General features: G+C 52.3%; 1 protein-coding gene across 27 annotated transcripts in view; it reads left to right on the top strand.

The window, feature by feature from the left end:
- Positions 1-19,096, top strand: part of TNS1 (tensin 1) — a 222,287-nt gene extending 203,191 nt beyond the window's left edge. For all 27 annotated transcript variants that reach the window (XM_019717741.2, XM_074312991.1, XM_074312995.1 and 24 more), the window contains 10 exons: positions 1,685-2,823; positions 5,620-5,706; positions 6,417-6,548; positions 6,933-7,025; positions 7,712-7,789; positions 9,608-9,679; positions 9,933-10,101; positions 10,808-10,876; positions 11,301-11,333; positions 14,321-19,096. In XM_019717741.2, the coding sequence (XP_019573300.2) occupies positions 1,685-2,823; positions 5,620-5,706; positions 6,417-6,548; positions 6,933-7,025; positions 7,712-7,789; positions 9,608-9,679; positions 9,933-10,101; positions 10,808-10,876; positions 11,301-11,333; positions 14,321-14,465 (2,017 nt within the window). In that variant the 3' untranslated portion in view covers positions 14,466-19,096. The remainder of the gene's footprint in view (positions 1-1,684; positions 2,824-5,619; positions 5,707-6,416; positions 6,549-6,932; positions 7,026-7,711; positions 7,790-9,607; positions 9,680-9,932; positions 10,102-10,807; positions 10,877-11,300; positions 11,334-14,320) is intronic.
- The last annotated feature ends 772 nt before the right edge of the window (positions 19,097-19,868 follow it).

The following is a 19,868-nucleotide window of genomic DNA, read 5'->3' as shown; positions in this document are numbered from 1 at the left end:
GGATGAGCACAGGCAGTTATTGTCCGGATTCTAAGAATTCTGAAACCTCAAGCCGAGCATGTGCCCCTAGGGCACCTTGCCGCCTCCCCAGCCTCCTGACTGGCAGACGGCTCCATTTCTCAGGAGATCTGCCTCTGGGAAGAGGCTACAATCTTCTTCTAAAGGAAGGGGAATCTCCTTCACCTACCCAGCCACCGTTGCTGGTGCTCAGGGAGCCCTGACGTTAGGAACTTTCCACTGTTTCTCACTCACATTCTTCCTGCTGTAGTGTTGGCTCTTTTCAGGACTCAGGAAGCTAGCATTTCTCCTCTGGGATTAATCTTTCAGAAGTCCATTTCAGGGTCCCCCACCCACCCTGACCCGCTCAGCCTGACACGTATTCCCATTCCTCAGAGACCAGGTTATTCTTACCAGGAAGTGGCTGTTCTGCTCTGGCCCCTTCTGGGATGTGAGGTAGACTTTGTCCTGACCTGGCCCCTGACTTCTCCCTCTCCTTGGCTCTTGCCCACCACTTCCCCCACCCACCCTGCCCCCGCCCACTTCACATTAGCCAACCCAGCCCATCAGGGGGCTGGCCAGCCTTGAGACTCCTTCCAGTCTGCAGCTCCAGGCTTTGGCCCATCGTCTTATATGAGGACCCCCCCACCCCCACCCCACCCAGTGGCTCTTGGTGCAGAGCCTGCCACCTCCCTGCAGCTGCTGCTTATGTGAGGTCTCTGCCAATCTTTGTCTCTCCTACCATGTCATCGAGGGATAGAAGTTTGTCTGGAAAGAATCAAGAGTCATCTAACTCAGCCCCCTCATTTTTTACATGGGAAAACTTGAACAGCAGAACCAGGTTTGCCAACTCACAGGTCGTTGTGTTGTTCTTCCCTATGGACTTATGCTTCAGAGGAGAACCTTTGATTGTGGCTATTCCCCCAGGTACAGTCCCCTCTGAACTGAATTTTATCAGTCTTAGATTTGGAAGAGACCTCTGAGTTCATCTAATCTAACCTCCCAGTAGATATTCCCTCCACAACATTCAGGTCACGAGGTTAGTTAGCCCCTGTTTAAATGCTCCTGGTGATGGGAGTCTCATTACCATGCAAAGCAGCTTGCTCCATTAGTGGCCAGATCCCATGGCTGGAAAGTATACCTTATACTGAGCTGAAATCTCCTTCCATGAGACTTACTTTTCTTTGCTTTTTGGAGCTACCCAGGAATGAAAGCTGAATTCTGACACTCTCAACATTTAAAGATAATGATGGCACACCTGGGGAAACTGAGTTAGGGTGGGGACAGGATCCAGGTGGTTTGATCTCTCTCCAGTGTTCAGTTTCTGTGATACTGGAGGTGACAAGAGACAGCCACCTTCAGTTTCGCTAGAAGAGAGCTCCTTGCTCTGACTTGTGGTTTAGGAGCCAGCCTAGTGCAGTGGGGCTTTGGAATCAGACACAGCTGGGTTGAAACCCTGGTCTTTTATGAGCTGTGTGGTCCTGAGATTATTGCTTAACGTCTCTAGCCTCGTTTCCTTTTCTGATGATTCCACAGGGTGATGTGAAAACCCTGGTATTCCTGTGCGTGTGAAGGGAGCTCTTATTGTTGTTATTAGTGGTGGGAGGGAGGTCTGAGTACTCACCGAAAGCCTATCCTTCATTAAATGCCATTTGCTGACATCTCAATCTGCCCTTTCTTTCTCCAGCACTTCAATGGGGAGTTTCCCATCAGGAGAGAGCAGTGACCAGGGCCCCCGGACACCCACCCAGCCTTTGCTAGATTCTGGCTTCCGCTCTGGCAGTCTGGGCCAGCCCAGCCCTTCGGCTCAGAGAAGCTACCAGAGTTCTCCTCTCCCAACCGTGGGCAGCAGCTACAGCAGCCCTGACTACTCGCTTCAGCAGTTCAGCTCCCCCGAAAGTCAGGCTCGGTCTCAGTTCCCTGTGGCCGGTGTCCACATGGTACCAGGGAGCCCTCAGGCACGCCACAGGACAGTGGGCACCAACACTCCCCCGAGTCCTGGCTTTGGTGGCCGAGCTGTCAACCCCGGCATGGCTGCCCCTGGCAGCCCCAGTTTGAGCCACCGCCAGGCGATGGGCCCACCAGGAACTGGTTTGCATGGTAACGCGGTCTCCAGCCCCCAGAGCAGTGCAGCGACCACTCCGGGAAGCCCCAGCCTGGGCCGACACCCTGGGGCCCACCAACCCTCAGGCCTCCATACCAGTGTGGCCACCACTCCAGGAAGCCCCAGCCGGGGCCAGCACCCTGGGGCCCACCAGGCCTCAGGTCTCCATGGCAATGTAGTCACCACTCCAGGGAGCCCCAGCCTGGGCCGTCACCCTGGAGCCCCCCAGGGCAACTTGGCCTCTAGTCTCCATGGCAACACAATAGCCAGCCCTGGAAGCCCCAGCCTGGGCCGTCACCTGGGAGGGTCTGGATCTGTGGTTCCTGGCAGCCCCAGCTTGGACCGGCACGTGGCCTATGGCGGCTACTCCACCCCTGAGGACCGGAGACCCACGCTGTCCCGGCAGAGCAGTGCCTCCGGCTACCAGGCTCCCTCCACGCCCTCCTTCCCTGTGTCTCCTGCCTACTACCCCGGCCTGAGCAGCCCCACCACCTCTCCGTCGCCGGATTCAGCAGCCTTCCGGCAAGGGAGCCCAACGCCGGCCTTGCCGGAGAAACGGAGGATGTCCATGGGAGACCGAGCAGGCAGCCTCCCCAACTACGCCACTGTCAACGGGAAGGTGTCCTCCTCGCCTGTCGCCAGCGGCATGTCCAGTCCCAGTGGGGGCAGCACCGTGTCCTTCTCTCATACTCTGCCTGACTTCTCGAAGTACTCCATGCCAGGTGGGCTCTCCTTCCACCTCCGTGTCCCCTCCTAACAGATTATATCTGCCCGTTAGGCCGTCTGGCCCACTCTCATCCTCTGGCAGATCACCGTGGGCCTCAGTTGCCTTATCTGTATAATGGGAGTTGGAAGCATCTTGAAGTAAATGTGCTATGGTTGTGGTGGCTCTGGGGGCAGGGATGAGGATGTGAACGCTGCTCACAGCGGCTGCTGCTGCTGAAACTAATACCAATAGCATTCCTGTTACAAGTATCATCACCTTCATAGCCGCTACCACGTGTTAAGCACAGGCTGTGTGCCAGGCTCTGAGATAAATACTATGCCATTCTTCACAGCCGCGCCCTCTGTAACTGAGGCTTGGAGGGCTCAGTCATTTGTCTAGATTCATAAATGGCAGAGCCAGTCTGCCAATCCAGGCCCACACTACCCAAAACTACTGCTCTTAAAGCCTTATTGGAGTTTTGTCATGTTGCCTGTCTTGAGGGTTGTGGTGCTTTAGCATAACCTCGACACTCTGCTTTCCAAACCTGGACCTCGATACCTCTGGCCAGTCCTTTTGTTCCCACCTTTTGATCCCCATGTGCACATATCACTAATAGTCGATCTGGCAGCAGGGGACAAGGCCAAGGGTTGGGCATTTCACTGGAGTCTAGTTTCTACCGACCTCGCTTCATTTGAAGCCCGTGCAGGTTGCACACTGAATTTTTCACTCATCACCAGAACTGGGTCTCTTTGCTTCCACTTAGAGGGCTCATTATCCAAACACAAGGGTCAAGGCCTCAGCCGATCTGCAGCTTCTCAGCTAACCTGGAACCTGCCTGTGTGCAGAGAGGCCTTTGGGTCCTGGAGGCATTCGAAGAAGATTGAGAATGTTTCAGGCAGCCTGGTTTGGACCCCAGCTGCCCAGATTCTCAGTGTGTCACTCCCAGGTCCTATCCTGAGCCTGCCAAGCCAGGACACCTACAGTGACCTTGCATGCCCTTGCTTCCTGCTGCCCACCAGAGACATCTGGTTCCCAGCCTCTTTCCTTGGAGGATGCAAAACTTCTAGTAGTTGGGACATTTCCTGTTTCCCACCATCTCCCCCGCTTAAAATAGCCATTGGAATCAACACAGGAAGGCACATGGGGCTGCAGCCGCCTCTGACAGCTCATTAGACAGGCCCAGCACCAGCGGGGGCCTGGGGCTTCAGAGCAGAAAGAGGCAGCTTGCAACAGTTGCACAGTCCAGCTGCCTAGCCCAGTGGCCCTCCTCAGCATACAGCTGCCAGGAAAGGGAGCTGACCGACCCCCTCACTGTCCTCCAGGGACAGATCCCAGAAGCCTAGCAGAGTTTAAGTGACAAGTTGAAATTGACTAAGCGCTGGACGTACAACCCAACCCCTGTCTGGTCTGTGCTCTGAGCTTTACAGCGGCGCTAGCTCAGGCTTCCTCTGCTCCTGCCTCTCTCTCAAGTAAAGTGAGGAAACATGTGGAATTGGAATGTTCCTTTCATCCTTTTCGCCCATCCCCCCTTTTGTTTTATTTGTTGCCAAAAGATAAAGGAAGAGGTTGGAGAGCGAGGGCCACGTGTCCTAAAACCTAGCCAGGTGGACGTGGTGTCGTCGGCACCGAACTGGCTCCTGCATCTTCTTACCTGGGGAGGTCTTACAACAGCCTTTCTACTATCATCTGTGTGACTTGTGTGGGTCACTCCCCTTCTCTGAACCTCCCTTTCCTCATTTGTAAAGTGAAACGGTTGGGCTAGGTGCTCTCAGCTCCTTCTAAGTACCTAATGTCCTGTGAAGTCATGTCTGGTCTGCAAAGGGTCTGGGATGGGGGGCATCTTCCAGAAAGTGGGGTATGTGACACACAGTAGACGGCTTCTAAATTCTAGGCCAACCTTTCCCCTGTTTGTCCCAGGGCAGGATGATTCTTTTTTTTTTCCCTATAGGATGCAGAACACGAGCTTTCCACGTAGGGAATGGGGAGAGGATTGGGGGGGAGGTGGATGGAAATGCATCTTTCTGCCCTTGTCCTCAAGGTTGTCATGATAAAGTTGGGAAACTGAGTCTCTGGAGAAAGGGTCTAGAGGTGGAGTGTCCTAGCCTGTGGGGGAGAAACTGCAAGACGGGTTTAGTCTGAATCTTCTAGAGAAAGGGGAAGTTGGGATGGGTAGGGCTTTCATTGCCTCAGTGAGAATGCCGTACCAGGCTCTTCAACAGGAGAGCAGCTCCGTGACCCACGATGGTTGGCAGGAGACAAGGGAAGGATGAGAAAGCTGCCCAAGGTCCCTGCTGGCAATACTCTGATAATGTTTGAGGAGACTAACTGTATGTTAGTTTCCTAGGACAGCATAACGAAGTACCACAAACTTGGTGGCTTAAGACAATAGAAGTTATTCTCTCACAGTAGTGGAAGCCAGAAGTCTAAAATCAAGGTGGTGGCAGCGTTGGCTCCTCTGGGAGGCTTGGAGGGAGAATCTATTCCAGGCCTTTCTCCTAGCTTCTCGTAGTTTCTGGAAACCCTTGGTGTCCCTTGGCTTGGAGACGCATCTCTCCAGTCTCTGCCTCCATGTTCACATGGCTCTCTCCTCTTGTGTCTCTATGTCTCTTTTTCTCCTCTTATAAGGACACCAGTCATGTTGGATTGGGGCCCACTCTAATCCAGCATGACCTCATCTTACCTTGATTACATCTGCTAAGACCCTACTTCCAAATAAGGTCACAATCACAGGTAACGGGGTAGGACTCCAGCATATCTTTTTGGGGGGACACGATTCAACCCATAACACTTTCTTTTTTTTCTCCTTCTTTAGACAACAGCCCTGAGACCCGGGCTAAAGTAAAATTTGTCCAGGACACTTCCAAGTATTGGTACAAGCCTGAGATCTCCAGAGAGCAGGGTGAGTGCTGGGGGGCACTGGGGTTCATCTGAGGTCACAGCTGGCTGCTGCCCACTGGGTCTTTCCTGGGCAAGGAACTCAAACAGACTCCTTCCTCTTTGTAGTAGTAGGTGGTGGTCAAAGACAGGGCTGGGACCAAGGTCAGACAGGAAGAACAAGCCCTGTGGTGAAGTGTGGGGAGCAGAAGCAGTGGTTGTAGACGCTTCTTTGAAGGATCCTTAAAAGCAGCAAAGTCTTTGTTTTCTGGGCAAACTAAAAGCCCACGCAACATAATAAGAAACCTTAGCTTTCTATTTGCATGATGTGGGAGATTTTTGCACATTTAACAGAAAAAACAGTTTGGGTTATGGGGATAAAGATGGGGGCTGCCTCAGGTCCCCAAGGAAAGTCTGTGTGGGTGTAGGACAGGTCATGGGTGACTGTGACCCACAGTTAAATCCAGGCTGCTTTTATGCAGCAATGGCAGAGTCGAGGGGTTGCAATAGAGACTACCTGGCTTGTAAAGCCTGAAATATTTACACCTGGCCATTTACAGAAAACATTTGCCAACTCTCGTATAGGAGGACCCTTTGGAGTTTTTGAATTCTAAGTTTAAAAGGTCTCCTCTCATCCAGCAAAGAGTGAGGTTTGAAAAGCCTTAAGTAAAGACTAAAGTAAAGACAGAGCCGTCAATTTCTTATTTCCTCTTCTGCCCTCATCTCCCAATTCAGCCATCGCGCTCTTGAAGGACCAGGAGCCAGGGGCCTTCATCATCCGTGACAGTCACTCCTTCCGAGGAGCCTACGGGCTGGCCATGAAGGTGTCTTCTCCACCTCCAACCATCATGCAGCAGAATAAAAAAGGTGACACTGTCTGCTCGGTGATGTGTATGGTCCCTGAAAACCCTGAGGTTCTGGAAGGACCTGGGGGCGAGGCAGGTCTCTCATTCTCATGGGAGCTGGTCCCTGCTAAATTAGACACTTCAGCAGGGCCAGGCTTCAGCTTGGTAATGGTTGGGGTCAGAGAATAAGGACGCCAGGTTGTTGGGACTCTGTGATTGTTTCCTTGAGGGGTGTGAATGGAGTGGTGGTCTCTCCATTCCAGGGTTCTGGCCATATGATCTCTACGACCCTTTCTCTCATTCTCTCCCCCTCCCGCTCACTGGCCAAGTTACAAAGCGGTGTTGGGAAGCAGTGGGAGGACGCCAAGAAAAGTGACCAACGCTCATTTCTTTCTCTTCATCCCAGGGGACATGACCCATGAGCTGGTGAGACATTTCCTGATAGAGACCGGCCCCAGAGGAGTCAAGCTCAAGGGCTGCCCCAATGAACCAAACTTTGGTGAGCTCTCCCTCCCCTCTGTGTGCAGTCTGCCTGTGCCGTCTCAGGCCTGTCCCCGGTTTCCTTGCCACAGCTTCTGCCAGTCCCCCCTGGTTGTAGATGCAGCAGAAAAAATGAACAGGAGCTTCCCTTCCTCTGTGCTGTGGCTCCTTCACTCTGCCAAATTCCTTTTTATAGTTGTCCTACCCAACTGAGACTTGTTATAATTTGAACAACTATAACAACAGTTGCGTTTATTGACCACTTATTATGTGAGGGTCACTGTCTAGTTCCCTTATATCACTTCTGCTCCCATGACAGTCCTGCACGGTAGGTCCCATCATCCCATTTTACACATGAGGAACCTGAGGTTTACAGGAGAGTTAGACTAGCCCAAGCTAACAAGCATCCAAGCTGGGATTTGATTCCTTGATTCTTTGAGTCTTCTGCTGCGCCATCCTGAGAGGGGCCCTGGCAGCTGGAGGGACTTAAGGGAGATGCTGGGAGTAACTTTTTATACAGTAAAGTTGTTAGGGAACCTTATGACTCCTAGAAGGAGTGGATTTTCAGCTTTGTTGGTGGGATGAGGGTGAGTAATAAAGAAGCTGAAGACTGTGGCGAGCGGTGTGGGGGTGGGCGGGCTTCCTGGGTGCCCTTGGTCTGCTGCCAGTAATGCTGCCTCTGACGTGCTCTCTCCCGCCCTGCAGGGTCTCTGTCTGCCCTGGTCTACCAGCACTCCATCACGCCATTGGCTCTGCCCTGTAAGCTGGTCATTCCAAACCGAGGTAGGAACCCGACACCCCTTGCTTTCCAAGTGCACCCTTGAGCTGGCCTCCTGCGTGTCTCAGCCCTGCCAGCCGCTCCAGAGCACTGGCCAGGGTTGGAGGACACGGGTTATTTTGCCAATCTGGGGAAACTCAAAACGACTCCCCCTCCCTTTTTTTCTATTAAAAAAAGAAGGAAAAGTTTATTAAAAGCTTAACTCCGGGAACATACATAATCGACTTGCCAGATCGTTCTGGGAAATTCTCTGGAGGCTTAAAGACATTCAGACTGAATCCTCAGAATAAGCCTCGTCTTGGAAGAGGCGCTGGACGTTGGAGACGGTCTTGGGGAGGACCAGTGTCTGGATGGGATGGGCATCCGTGGGCAGGGCCGAGGGGAGGAGGAGAGGAAGGCAGATTTAGGTCATGGGGGTGGGGGCCTCCCGACTGGGAGGCTTGTCTGAATGGAGAGAACAGAACACACTCAAGGGATCTCTTAGAGGTGAGGTGGCTGGGCTCTGCATGGCGTGGGAAGCAGAGGGGAGGGTAAGATGTCCCTGTAGTTTCTAGTGCACGTGGCTGAGATGGTGTTCCCTGACTGAGGGGACGCTGAGCTGATGGGGAAGAGCAGACCCCCTTTTGATTATGGGAAATAAGAATGGAACGCAAGCGCCTCAGGACTAGAGGGTGAGAATTTGAATGAGACACGGGCTAGTGAAGGAGCTTTCAGCTTCTCTCAGAGGGGTGTCCCAGCCTTGGAGGATGCCAGATGGGCCCCCGGAACGCTTCACGGCCCAGGCTTCTATTCCCTAGCCCGCAAGGAGACAGGGCCCACCGGAAGGGACTATGCTTGGCTCTGAACTTGAGGTCCAGGCACTGGGAGCTGAGGTGCCTTCTGCCTACCCTCTCTGTTCAAAAGTAGGCTATGCAGAAGTGCCTCTGAGACTTTCTTCCAAGTCTTTCTTAGAGCCCCTGGGGCTCACACAGAAAAACTCCAATATTATTTGACAATTTCCATGTATCCAATTCAATTCACTGAATTATTAATGATAATTGACCACCCTTAGGACCTTAAAAGTTCAAATACAACTTAAATAGCATTATTATGTGCAAATTTTAGACACTAATTATAGTTCTGTTGACTGTATCAAAGCAACTCAGCAATTACTGTTTGATATTTACATTCTATAAACCAGTGGTTCTCAAAGTCTATTCCCTAGACCAGCCGCATCAACGCCCCTGGGAACTTGTTAAGAATGCAAATATTCTCGAGTCCCAGTAACTAGAGACTGGGTTGGGGGTGCAGCAATCCATGTTTTAACAAGCCTGCCCACTGAAGACAGAGAAACACTGGTGTAAACAATACTCAGTTCTTATTAATATTGAAATTGCGGTCATGCTGCATTCGCGGTTGCGTCCATGAGGGCATTTATTGGTGTTCACAGACACATCAATGCAAAACAAGAACAACACCAGTTGCCACTTGAAGACTTCCTTGTTGCCAAGTGCTGGGCTCACACTGTACATGGACCATCTCAAAAACCCAGTGAAATGGCTTCTATCGTCATCATCTCTGTTTTATGGATCCTTGGCACTTGCTGGGCTGAGGGTCTGAACCCAGCTCTGTTGGACTCCAGCACTCTCACCCAGTGTGCTGAATACTTAGAGCAATTAGTGAACATTCCAACAGGACTCACACGTGCCAACTGCCAGGGCCTGATATGAAAAGCATATCCATTGCACAAAGTATTTGCAGAGCTCGCCTTAGGCCCAGCCAGACTTGTGCTTCTTTCCAGCTCTAGAGTTTTAATTACCAACTGAATTAAATTTTTGTCTCAGACCCTACAGATCAATCAAAAGATAGCTCGGGACCTGCCAACTCCACCACTGATTTGCTGAAGCAAGGGGCAGGTGAGTCGCCCCTGCACACCACACCCCCACCCAGGCCTTTCTTCCTGTCTGCCCTGTTCCCTCCTGCAGGGCGGTGGGCATCTCTCCCAGACCCACATGTCTCTGGGTGGGCCTACCACATTTCTGTGTGCAAATGCCTTAGCCTGAGGCTGGCCTGAAATTCATCTGTTGCCTTCTCCCTGAAGAGGGGACCTCGGGATCGTCCCCACCCACTCCAGCCTCCATGACGCCTCTTTGGGTGGGTTTCTTCCAGCCTGCAACGTTCTCTTCGTCAACTCTGTGGACATGGAGTCACTCACTGGGCCACAGGCCATCTCCAAAGCCACTTCTGAGACACTGGCTGCTGACCCCACACCAGCTGCCACCATTGTTCACTTCAAAGTTTCTGCCCAGGGAATTACACTGACTGACAACCAGAGAAAGTAAGCCTCTCTACCTGCTTCTGTATTGGGCTCTCCTCCTGTGACTCATCTATCCTGTCACTTACACACCCACTTACCAATTGATTCATCCCTTGCACGCATCTATCTACCCATCCATCTCCAATTCATCCTCCATCAACACATCCATCCATCCATCCATCCATCCATCCATCCATCCATCCATCCATCCACTTGCTCACCCAATCACCGGTTGATCCATCCTTCCCTACATCCATTCATTCATCCCTCATTTATCCTCCCACACCCATTTATCCCTTTTCCCGTTCATGTCTCCATCCATCTACCCATCAACCCATTTTCCATTTTTCTGCAAATAAGCCTGCATTAGGTATACAGCTGCAAATGCACCTGATAAAAGTACCTGCTTTCTAGAGCAGAGCTCCTGCTCTTATGCTCTCTCTAACATGTTCCCCCAGCCTGCTTCCCTCCTCCTCCAGAGTCCCCCTGTTTCTCATTCCTCAACATCAATTTCTTCCTTCTTTTCCTAATGTCCCGCGTTAGAGAGATGTTTCTATGACACATCTGTCTGCCCCTGTGCATTGCTTATGTCCCCAAGGTGAGCAACCCAGGCTGTCTTGCTCATGACAGAGAGGCTGTGTTGATCTGTGACAGCCATAGATGGTGGGAAGGGGGCCTGACCTGTCATTTTATTACTCATTCTGGTTATTTGATGTCTGTGCCACAGGCTCTTCTTCAGACGACACTACCCCCTCAGCACTGTCACGTTCTGCGACCTGGATCCACAGGAGAGGAAGTAAGTCTCTTGTAGACACCTTCCATCCAGCCAGCTCTAGAACACTGACGTCGGTGTGTGTGCATGAGTGTGTGTGTGTGTGTGTGTGTGTGTGTGTGTGTGTGTGTGTATTTTTGGTTCAACTTGCCTGTGTCTGTGTGAGTGTGAATAATTGTGTTGGGTATCTTTTTGAGTTTTTCCCACAACAAATTTGGAGACCCTCCCAGGGGCTCAACTGCTCCCTTCCACCCCCTCTGCTGTGTCTCACCTGAAATCTGTTTCTCTTCTCCATACTGGGGAAGGCGCCTTGGGAGGCATGCCGCAGTGTTCTCATTACGTGACACCCCCCTCCCCAGAATGGGGCTCCTCTGCCTTTCCCCAGCATGGAGCTGGGCTCTGGGGAACAGGTGTAGTGGTTCACACTGTGCCCTCTTTCTCTCCACAGGTGGACAAAAACAGAGGGAGGTGCCCCTGCGAAGTAAGTGTGTCTTCTCCGCCCACCCCAGCTGGCTGTGCTCCTTGGGGTGGGGGTTATCGGGGGCCAAGGGGGAGGCAAAGGGCAGCTTTGGATAAAAGCTTGAGTGGGCAGCCAGGTCTTTTGTCTTCTGCCTCTAACCTAACGGCCAGCCTCCAGTTTTGTCACCATCCCGCTGCCAGGACCAGAACAGCAGGGATCTGAGGAAGTGGACAGAAAGCTGTTTTATTGGAGGCAATGGCAGTGGGACAGGGGGTGTGTAAATGATCTCTTCTGCCCCGATCCTGGCTTCCTTGATTCCTGTTCTTGCTCTTTCGGTGGGCTTCTGTGAATACTGTGGCTGGGTTACACCTCCTCATCAGAACATGGAAGCTCAGGTCTGAATTCTGGGGATGGCCGGGGACCTTTTGGTTGATGCTTCCATCCATTCAGCATTTCCTAAGTTCCTCTGTGGAACTCAGCCCTGGGAGGATTCAGACCGACCAGGAGGCTGGCTCTGCCCCCGGGAGGCCTGACATTGGCACAGCGGATAGGAGACACGTATAAACAGCACCAACATGCTGCAGTAGTTTTCAAGCTGTGTTCCAAGGAGCCCTAGGACCCTCAGGTTGCAAGTGGGATCTTAAGAGGGGAGGAAAAGCCCTGTTACGATGTGCAGTTATGTATCAGTATGAATTGGGGCTTTTCTCAGTATCATGAAACCAAAACAAACTAGAGGAATAACTTGGCTCCTGAGGCTGACATAGGCCACTATGGCCTGTAACTCCACATTTTACTCTGTCAGCCTCATCCAAACAGGCTCATTTTTCTCACTGGTTGACTTTATAATGTGCAAGTGTTGTGCCGTTGAATCGATACACTTATAGCTATAAGTACTGCTGTCATGTTTATATATTCGAACCACTAAAGATTGCTTTAGAAAAAGAAAATTTCACTGTTAAAAAAACCAAACTCTCTGCTGTATGAGACATGCCAATGGGGTACAGCTCATGGCTGTGGGTGTCACAAAGGGGAGCACATCTAGGTGGGGAGAGATTTGGGAAAGTTTGGGGAAAGAACTTATATTTAAACATGGGTATTAACAGACACACAATTTGAACAGGTAGAAATGGGTGTGGGGGTAGGTGAGAGACTATTTCCAGGGAATGTGGAGGCATGGCCACCAAAGTGCAAGCTCCCTGAGGGCAGGACTATGTCTGTTGCATGGGTGGGGCTGGTAAATATTTGTTGAATGAAGAAATGAGAGGCTGAGGCAGAGAGGAGGAGAGTAAGGGAAGCACAGTGAGGCCGCCTTGGTCAAGAATGAATGGGGCTGACCAGTCGCTAGCATGATTGATAGACAGTGGAGTGGCCAGAGGGGTCATGTAGGATGAAGGTGACCTCACCTGGCCTGAGGTCACATGAAGAGCCCAGCTCAAAGGTGGACCCAGGTGTCCAGCCATCTCAAAGTTGCCTCGCACTTGCCTCAGCCTTCTCCTGTCCCCGTGTCCCTGCCACCAACCAGGAGACCAGAGCTTTGTGTTTGAAGAAGCTCCTGCTAACTCACCATGGGCCCTATGAGGGGAAAAGGGTCAGGGACAGAAGTGGGCTGGTCCCAGGCCTGAAAATCATTCTCCTCATTCAGGAGTGGGCTTTGTGCTGAGCTTCCTGCGGAGGCCCAGGAGAGCTCAGCCTAGGGCTGGGACTAGGGAGAGGCACAGGAGATGCCCCAGGCCCCAAATTTAGGGCGGTTCTAACTCATGTTCTTGCAAGTACTTCCTCCCTGCCCTTGGGGGCTGAAGTCTCTTGCTTGGATCTACTTCCCTAAGCAGAGAAAGGACTGGGCTATTGTTGAACTGGCCCTGGAAGGCTTGGAGCTGAAATAAACATCAGGGAGGGAGGTGGGTGGTGTTTAGGCCACGAGGTTGGCAGACTCTCCATCCTGGCAGAGCTGGGCAGCCAGGGTTGGCATGCCATCATGCCGGCAGCTCAGAGCCACTCCCTCACTGTGGCCTTAGCACCCTCCACTGCTCCAAGGAGCCCAGCAAGCCTGGAAAGGGGGTTCTGGGGTTGGTCCACAGAGTCAGGCTTCCCCATTACTTGGGCCGACCATTACCCTAGACCTCTGGCTCAATTGTCCCAAGACCCTGAAACAGCTGTAGGAAGCCCAGTGTGTGTGTGTGTGTGTGTGTACACATGCGTGTGAAAGCTGGACCCAACTTTGCTAATTTTAGCTGTTGTGGTCCAGTCCTAGGGAGAGGGGTTTCCATCGGAATCTCCAGCTGTCCTGATTTCCCCATCTCGCTCTAATTAGCAACGTACTGGCTGGGAGGGGACCCGAGCTTACATTCTGTTCTCTGCTCTCATATTTTTAACTCTGTTTTGCACAGAGTGAATGCCAGCTCACTGTAGTCTTGGTGCAGGGAGTGGGGATTGGGGGAACAGGTGTGGAGTCCCATCCCCCTCCCATTCTTTGGAGCCCAAGAGAAATGTGTGTATGTAATGGTGGGGGTGGTGACCCCTTGTCCTCTTGTCTCCCTGACCTTCTCCTGGTGTCTGAGGTGGTTGAGCCCTTTGACAGGGAGACAGCATTTTATTCATTTGCTTATGGGTTGTGTGTAAGAACAGTTGGGCAGGGGTGGGGCTGAGACAGACTGAGAGAAGCTTGGCTAGGAATGTCCCCATTTTATTTTTAGTCTCATTCCCACCTCTCACTGTCCAGTCTTGTCATTGGCCTACAGCTCTTCCTCTCCCCTCCTGAAACCGCCCCTCCCCCCCAAAGGGGAATTTTTGCCTACCCTGAAACAGGTGACCCTGTCATCTCTAGGACTTGAGTGGAAGAGACACAGGATTCTCTCTTCTAGTCCACCTCCAATCCCCATGCTTAGGGAGATGTGGAGAGACGGAGAGAGGGTGGCCTCAGGATAAGCTTGCTCACCTGGACAGTTCTCCAGGGCCTGGGGTCCCTCCTGCCCTCCTCTCACCCCTCTCACCCTCTCTTGCCCCTGCAGGCTCTTCGGCTTCGTGGCCCGGAAGCAGGGCAGCACCACGGACAACGCCTGCCACCTCTTCGCTGAGCTTGATCCCAACCAGCCTGCCTCTGCCATTGTCAACTTTGTCTCCAAGGTCATGCTGAGTGCCGGCCAGAAGAGATGAACCCACCCCTTGCCCAGGGCCAGGGCAGGGGGGATGGGGTTTGTGGGGAGGGACCCATGAATCCTGACCACCTTTGAATCCAGAAGGAGGACTTTGGGCCAATTGTGGAGAAGGAGAGAAGAAAGTGCAACATGGGGAGAGGGAAGTGAATTGCAGAGGGGAGGGGGAGAGAGGGAGAGAAAGAAAGGAAAAGAAAGAGGAGGAGAACTTGGATTCCTTTGGGTAGATGGATACTGTGCAACCCCCAAAGCCTCCAAAACCAACCATGTCCACTTAAGCTCCCCCTCACCCTCCCAGAGAATGGAATTCCTCAAAGGAGGCAGAACTGACCTCCTTGGGGATCCATATTTTGGGGGGAAATGGAAAGCTCTGTCTCCCTAGCCCAACTGCTTTGCAAGGAGAAACCAAGTTGAGAGAATCTTTTTCTGGCCATCTCTAGGGTGAATTGCCAAACCAAAAAGAGCCAGCATGGGACATCAAGTGGCAGAACTTTTGCTTTTAAATATATCTCAGACCCGAGGCACCTACTCTGCCCCGATGTATAGTTGGTGTGGGTGTGTATGTGAGGTGTGTATCCTCGGTGATCTGCATTTGCCTTTCAGCTAGAATTATAAACAGGTGTCCCTGACTGTGTCCCATGTGTTTGCACACACATGCATACTGTCCAAAGAAGGTTAGAGGTGGGGTGACACAGCAGCAGGAAGGGGACACCAGCCTCTTCCCCAGAAACATCCAGGAATATGGGTAACAGACTCTGTCTTGGTCTCTGCACCTGCGCTCTAGCGGCCCTAGGTGCCGCCAGCCCCTTCTCCTCGACAAAGACCCCAGCGAGCGTGGGGTGGGCCACCCTGCAGCATCACCTCTGTTCTGCCTCCACTAGGAGGCGGGGACATTTATTTAAGGAGATGGAAAAATGGGTATCCATCACCTTGGGGAAGATGTCTGTCAGCAGTGGTGGCTGCTGAGCTCCAGGCATCTTCCCCAAGGTGTGTGGCCCAGCCACGAGGTAGGCAGGTCACTCCTGCGAGCTCCCAACCCTTAGCCCATTCTTGGGTTTTGCACCAAGACTAGCCTTATCTCAGACTTGCTTATCTGCATGATGTCCTTTTGGGTGCTGGGGATTGAGCCTTTGTGCTCTGCCCTGCCCTGTTCTGTCCTGCGGGGTCCCCATGGTGGGCTCATCCTGGGGAACCTGCTCAGCGAGGCCCAGGGGAGATACCTGTAGTCCTTCCGCTCCCCTTTGCAAGTGTTGTGGGGTCTGACTTTTGCTGGGCTGTCCAGGGTGGCTTAGCAAAGCTGTGGGGGCTGCTACCTGTGCATCACATGGCCTACCTACAACACCAAAGCCTTGCTCTTCCTCCTTCTGCCTTGGTTTCCCCAGCAGAGCCAAGCTGCCTGTGAGCAGAGGGCAGAAGGCACACATTCAGGCCAAAGGGCTGAGAGTCCATTTGGGCAATTGGGAAACCCCGACCTCCACCCAAGGACTCTAAGCTGGAATGGAAAATTCACTAGGACTCCATTCTTGAGGGGCTACTTATGCCTCTGGGGGTCCCCTAGAGAGAGGTGTTGTACTGATATATAAATATATATAATATATATGTGAGACATACTGACAGAATCTGTAAGCTAATAAAATATAAGAAAAGGTTAAAAAAAGAATAGGTAAATTGACAAGAAGTATTTATTGTTTTCCCATATTGCTTTATTGCCTCCCTGGGCATTAACCAATTCCCATCCCTCTTGATATGTAGAAGTGAAGGCTGAAATGTAGAGGCCTTTATTCTTGGAGCAATCAGGGGTCTCCTTGCCCTGATGTTGGCCTTGGCCATGGCCTTCCCTAGACTCTGTCTGGGGCTCAGCGGGAGGGGCGCACATGTTCCATCCCCTTTGGTCCTCTTATTTTCTGGCAAGCCCAGGGCTCAGCCATCAGCTCCCATGAGAAGGAAGCTGCCCACTCAGCCCGGCTCCCGCGAGCCAGTGGGGGATATGGGTGAGTGTGGCAGACGTGGGTAATGTGTACGTCTTTTGTATTTTCTCTCCTCCAAGAAGCTGTATCTGTGTGGACATTCTGTTTCAGGGAGTTGGAAAGGAGAATGTCTAAAGAAGCAGGGAGCAGTGCCCTGCTTCCCAAAGAATGAAACCTTGTGCTTGGTGACCAAGGTTCCTCCAAAGTGCTCTTCCTTCTGAGGTATTCAAGCCACAGCCCTGGATTTCCCTTTCCACCGTCCCCATTTACCCCAACTCTCTTCCCCGATAGGAGCTGTTCCACCCCCTGTCTTTGTAAATATCCTAATCTCCCACTGGACAGCCCAGGGACTCTCTCCCAGTCTGGATGTTCTGTCCACACTGGAGGCCGGGTAGAGTGTCAGACCATTCGGCAGACCCAGGCCCAGGGTCAGCCTTCTCACGTGCTTTCCCACTGCCCACCACAGCCCACCTCCCAAGCATGGCCAGCCCACCCCACGCAGGCCTGAGCTGTGTGACCCTGTGAGTGGGACCTACGAGGTGCTGGGAAGCTGATCAACTCACTCGCTGGAGTCACTCTGAAAGGAGTCAGTTTCCTAGAGGTGGACCTTTCCAAAAGAATGATGGTGGAGGGCACCCCAGTCTCTACAGTAGCCCCCCCTTTGGGTCAGATACTGGTTAGGAAGACACTGTAGCTCTCCTGTGTCTCACGGGTTACGCCTGTGCACCCACGTGCGCGCTCTCTCTCTCTCTCTCTCTCACACACACATACACACACACACACACACCACAGCACTGCAGTATATTCTTGCCAAAGATTTCTTTTAAAAGAAAGCACTTTTAATAATTATTGTTATTAATGTGTAAATGTTTGTCCTTTTCTCTCCTCCCCTTCCCTGGACATTTTTGCTGTTTATTGTTGAATCTGTTTGTTAGCGGGAGAGTGCTGTCTGGTCTTGAAAATAGGCTGGGGAGTCGGGGAGGGAAAGGGTCTGGGAGAAGTTGGCAAGAAAGAGCGGGAGAGGCATGGTCAGCTTGTGACACAGCGAAGCAGCCCCAGGCAAGCTCAGGCCCCCGCTGCAGGCTCAGCCTGCCCCTCGCCATCCAGCCAGGACTCGGAGGCAGGTCCTCTGACTCCGCCGGGAGAGATGCCCAGTGAGGTCCATGTGGCTGTTCCCAGGTGGAACCAGAGGGGAGGAGTGGGCCTGGGCACGATGGAGAGGTGACCCTGCAGGGGAAATAGGGAGGAAGTGAGCTGTTCGATCAGCCTCCAGGGTGACTGGGATGCTGTGATCATGGTGTCCTGGCCCCCTTACCTGGCTCCCTTACCTGGCCAGGTGTTTGAAGGACAGACATATCGGGGCCTAGGTTTGGGGCCTTTTGACCCTGGTCCTCATTGGAGCCTCTCTTGCATCAGCTCCAAAAGCTTGTGGACTGCCAGGATACCTTCTCCCCTGGGTTTTCAGGATTCCCGGGGTGCGTCAGAGACTGGCGGCGGTGTGACCGTTCAGCCAGTCGACTGGACAAGTGTGAGCCTTCCGTAAAGGGGTCCCCAGGACAGATGTGAATTGGGCATTCTTCTGTCCCACTCTGGTGGGCATGAGTAGAGACTGGGCAGGCTCGTCATGCCATACAGGGAGTATGGAACACACCTGTGCTCCGACGGTCACCACCACCCTGCCTCTGGGCCTTCTCCCCTTCTTTGGCTTTTCCCAGCTTCAGGACCTGGGGAGATCAAGTGGGCCAATGTCCTGTCCAAAGGCTGCTCTGGCCTCTACATTTCCCCACAGTCGGGATCCTTGGAGAGGTCAGAGACAGCACCCAGGAGCACCCTTCATCCAGGGCCAGGCCCCAGAAACCTGAGACTGGAGTCCCTAGCCAGTGGTAGCACAGGATGTGTGTGTGCACGGGCAAGTGTGGGTGTATGTATGTGCGTAGTTTGCTCGTGTCTCTAGGGAACTTAGGGGTTGGGTTGCAGTAGGTGGACAATAGGACGTCAAGTTCAGTATCACCCAGCAGTGAAAGGAATCAGAAGGCGACGTCTGTAGGGCACCGACTAGTGGAATCTCACCATTGGTGATGGAAGGATTAACCACAAGTGCGGGGGCTCCTCTGTCCTCAGATGTCCGAAATGTTGGAGGGTCTTTGTTTATTTCCTACACTGGTCTCTAACCAGCAGCAAGATAATTCTAGAGGGATGTCCCAAGTTTGTTTTTGAATCAGTGTTAAGCAGTTTGAGACTCTCCTGAGTCCATGTTTGGTGTGTGTGTGTGTGTGTGTGTGTGTGTGTGTGTGGAGCGCATGTGTGTGTGCGTGCTCTGTTTCCCCATTTCTCTCCTCCCTCTGACATGTCATTCAAAACAAATGTAAGAAATTTCTTACCACTCCCCACCCCCACCCCTGCCTCCCAGGCCCTTTGCAGGAAAAACAGAATAACCCAGCGTTCGCCCCATTCCTTGGCTGTGTATTTATATAGATGGAAATATACTTTCTATTTTGTATCGTCCTGCCTATAACCTCTGCCACCTTGTATAAACCCTGATGTATGCTACTCCTCCTGGATATGAATGTATTGTACACTGATGCCGTCCCGCCCCTGTACAGCTGCTTTGTTTCTTGGTGATCCATTGTATGGCTTTATAAATGATAAAGTGAAAGAAAAAGTTGTGCTGTTATCTAACTGTGCTGTTTGGAAAGGGGTCTGCCAGGTCTCTGGTGGGCAAAGAGGCTCCAGATATGTGGCTGCAGGGTTGCCTCTGCTGGATGGTCATCCCAGATCCTCCCAGTGGCTTACCCCCCCCTCCCCTTCCGGGTCTTGGTTCTGATTACTGTGAGTTTTCATCTGGACTGTTTCTGCTAGAATAGAAACTCAGCTCAAATTGGCTTATGGGAAAAAAGGAACTTACTGGCACTTTATTAATAAGGCACACATGACCAAGAAGTCCAGGCACAGCTGGCCTCGGGGCCTCAAGTGGTCGATTCAGGAACTTGTCTCCATCACTTGGTTTTGCGATGGCTTATTCTCAGGCAAGGTCTGTGTCAGTGATGGCACCACCGGATGCTCCAGGCTTTCATCCTGAAGTGTGGCAGCCCCGGTAGAAAGAGGGGTCTTTTCTCTCAGCATTTTCAACAGAAACTTGGGACGAAGGCTCATTGACTCTGACAGACCCTGCTTGGGTCACGTGACCAACTCAGAACCAGCCACTCTCTCTGGATGTGGGTCCCATTCTGAACCACGGAGACTGAGAATGGGGCAGTGATTAGTCCCTGGAGGGGTGAGGTTTTATCCAGAGCAAAGGGGAATAGAGGCTGCCAGGCAAAATCTCTGGATGCCCATCTGCAGGCACGTGTGCAGCCCACCTGTCCCCAGGCCCAGGGCTCCTGGGTGAATTCTTTGCAATTGACAAAGTTTAGGGTGGCACCTCTTGAGGCATGCTT

This window comes from Rhinolophus sinicus, linkage group LG01 (assembly GCF_036562045.2).
Source record: "Rhinolophus sinicus isolate RSC01 linkage group LG01, ASM3656204v1, whole genome shotgun sequence".
Lineage (NCBI taxonomy): Eukaryota > Metazoa > Chordata > Mammalia > Chiroptera > Rhinolophidae > Rhinolophus > Rhinolophus sinicus.
Note: the sequence above shows the minus strand (reverse complement) of the source record. Positions and strands in the feature narration are given on the sequence as shown.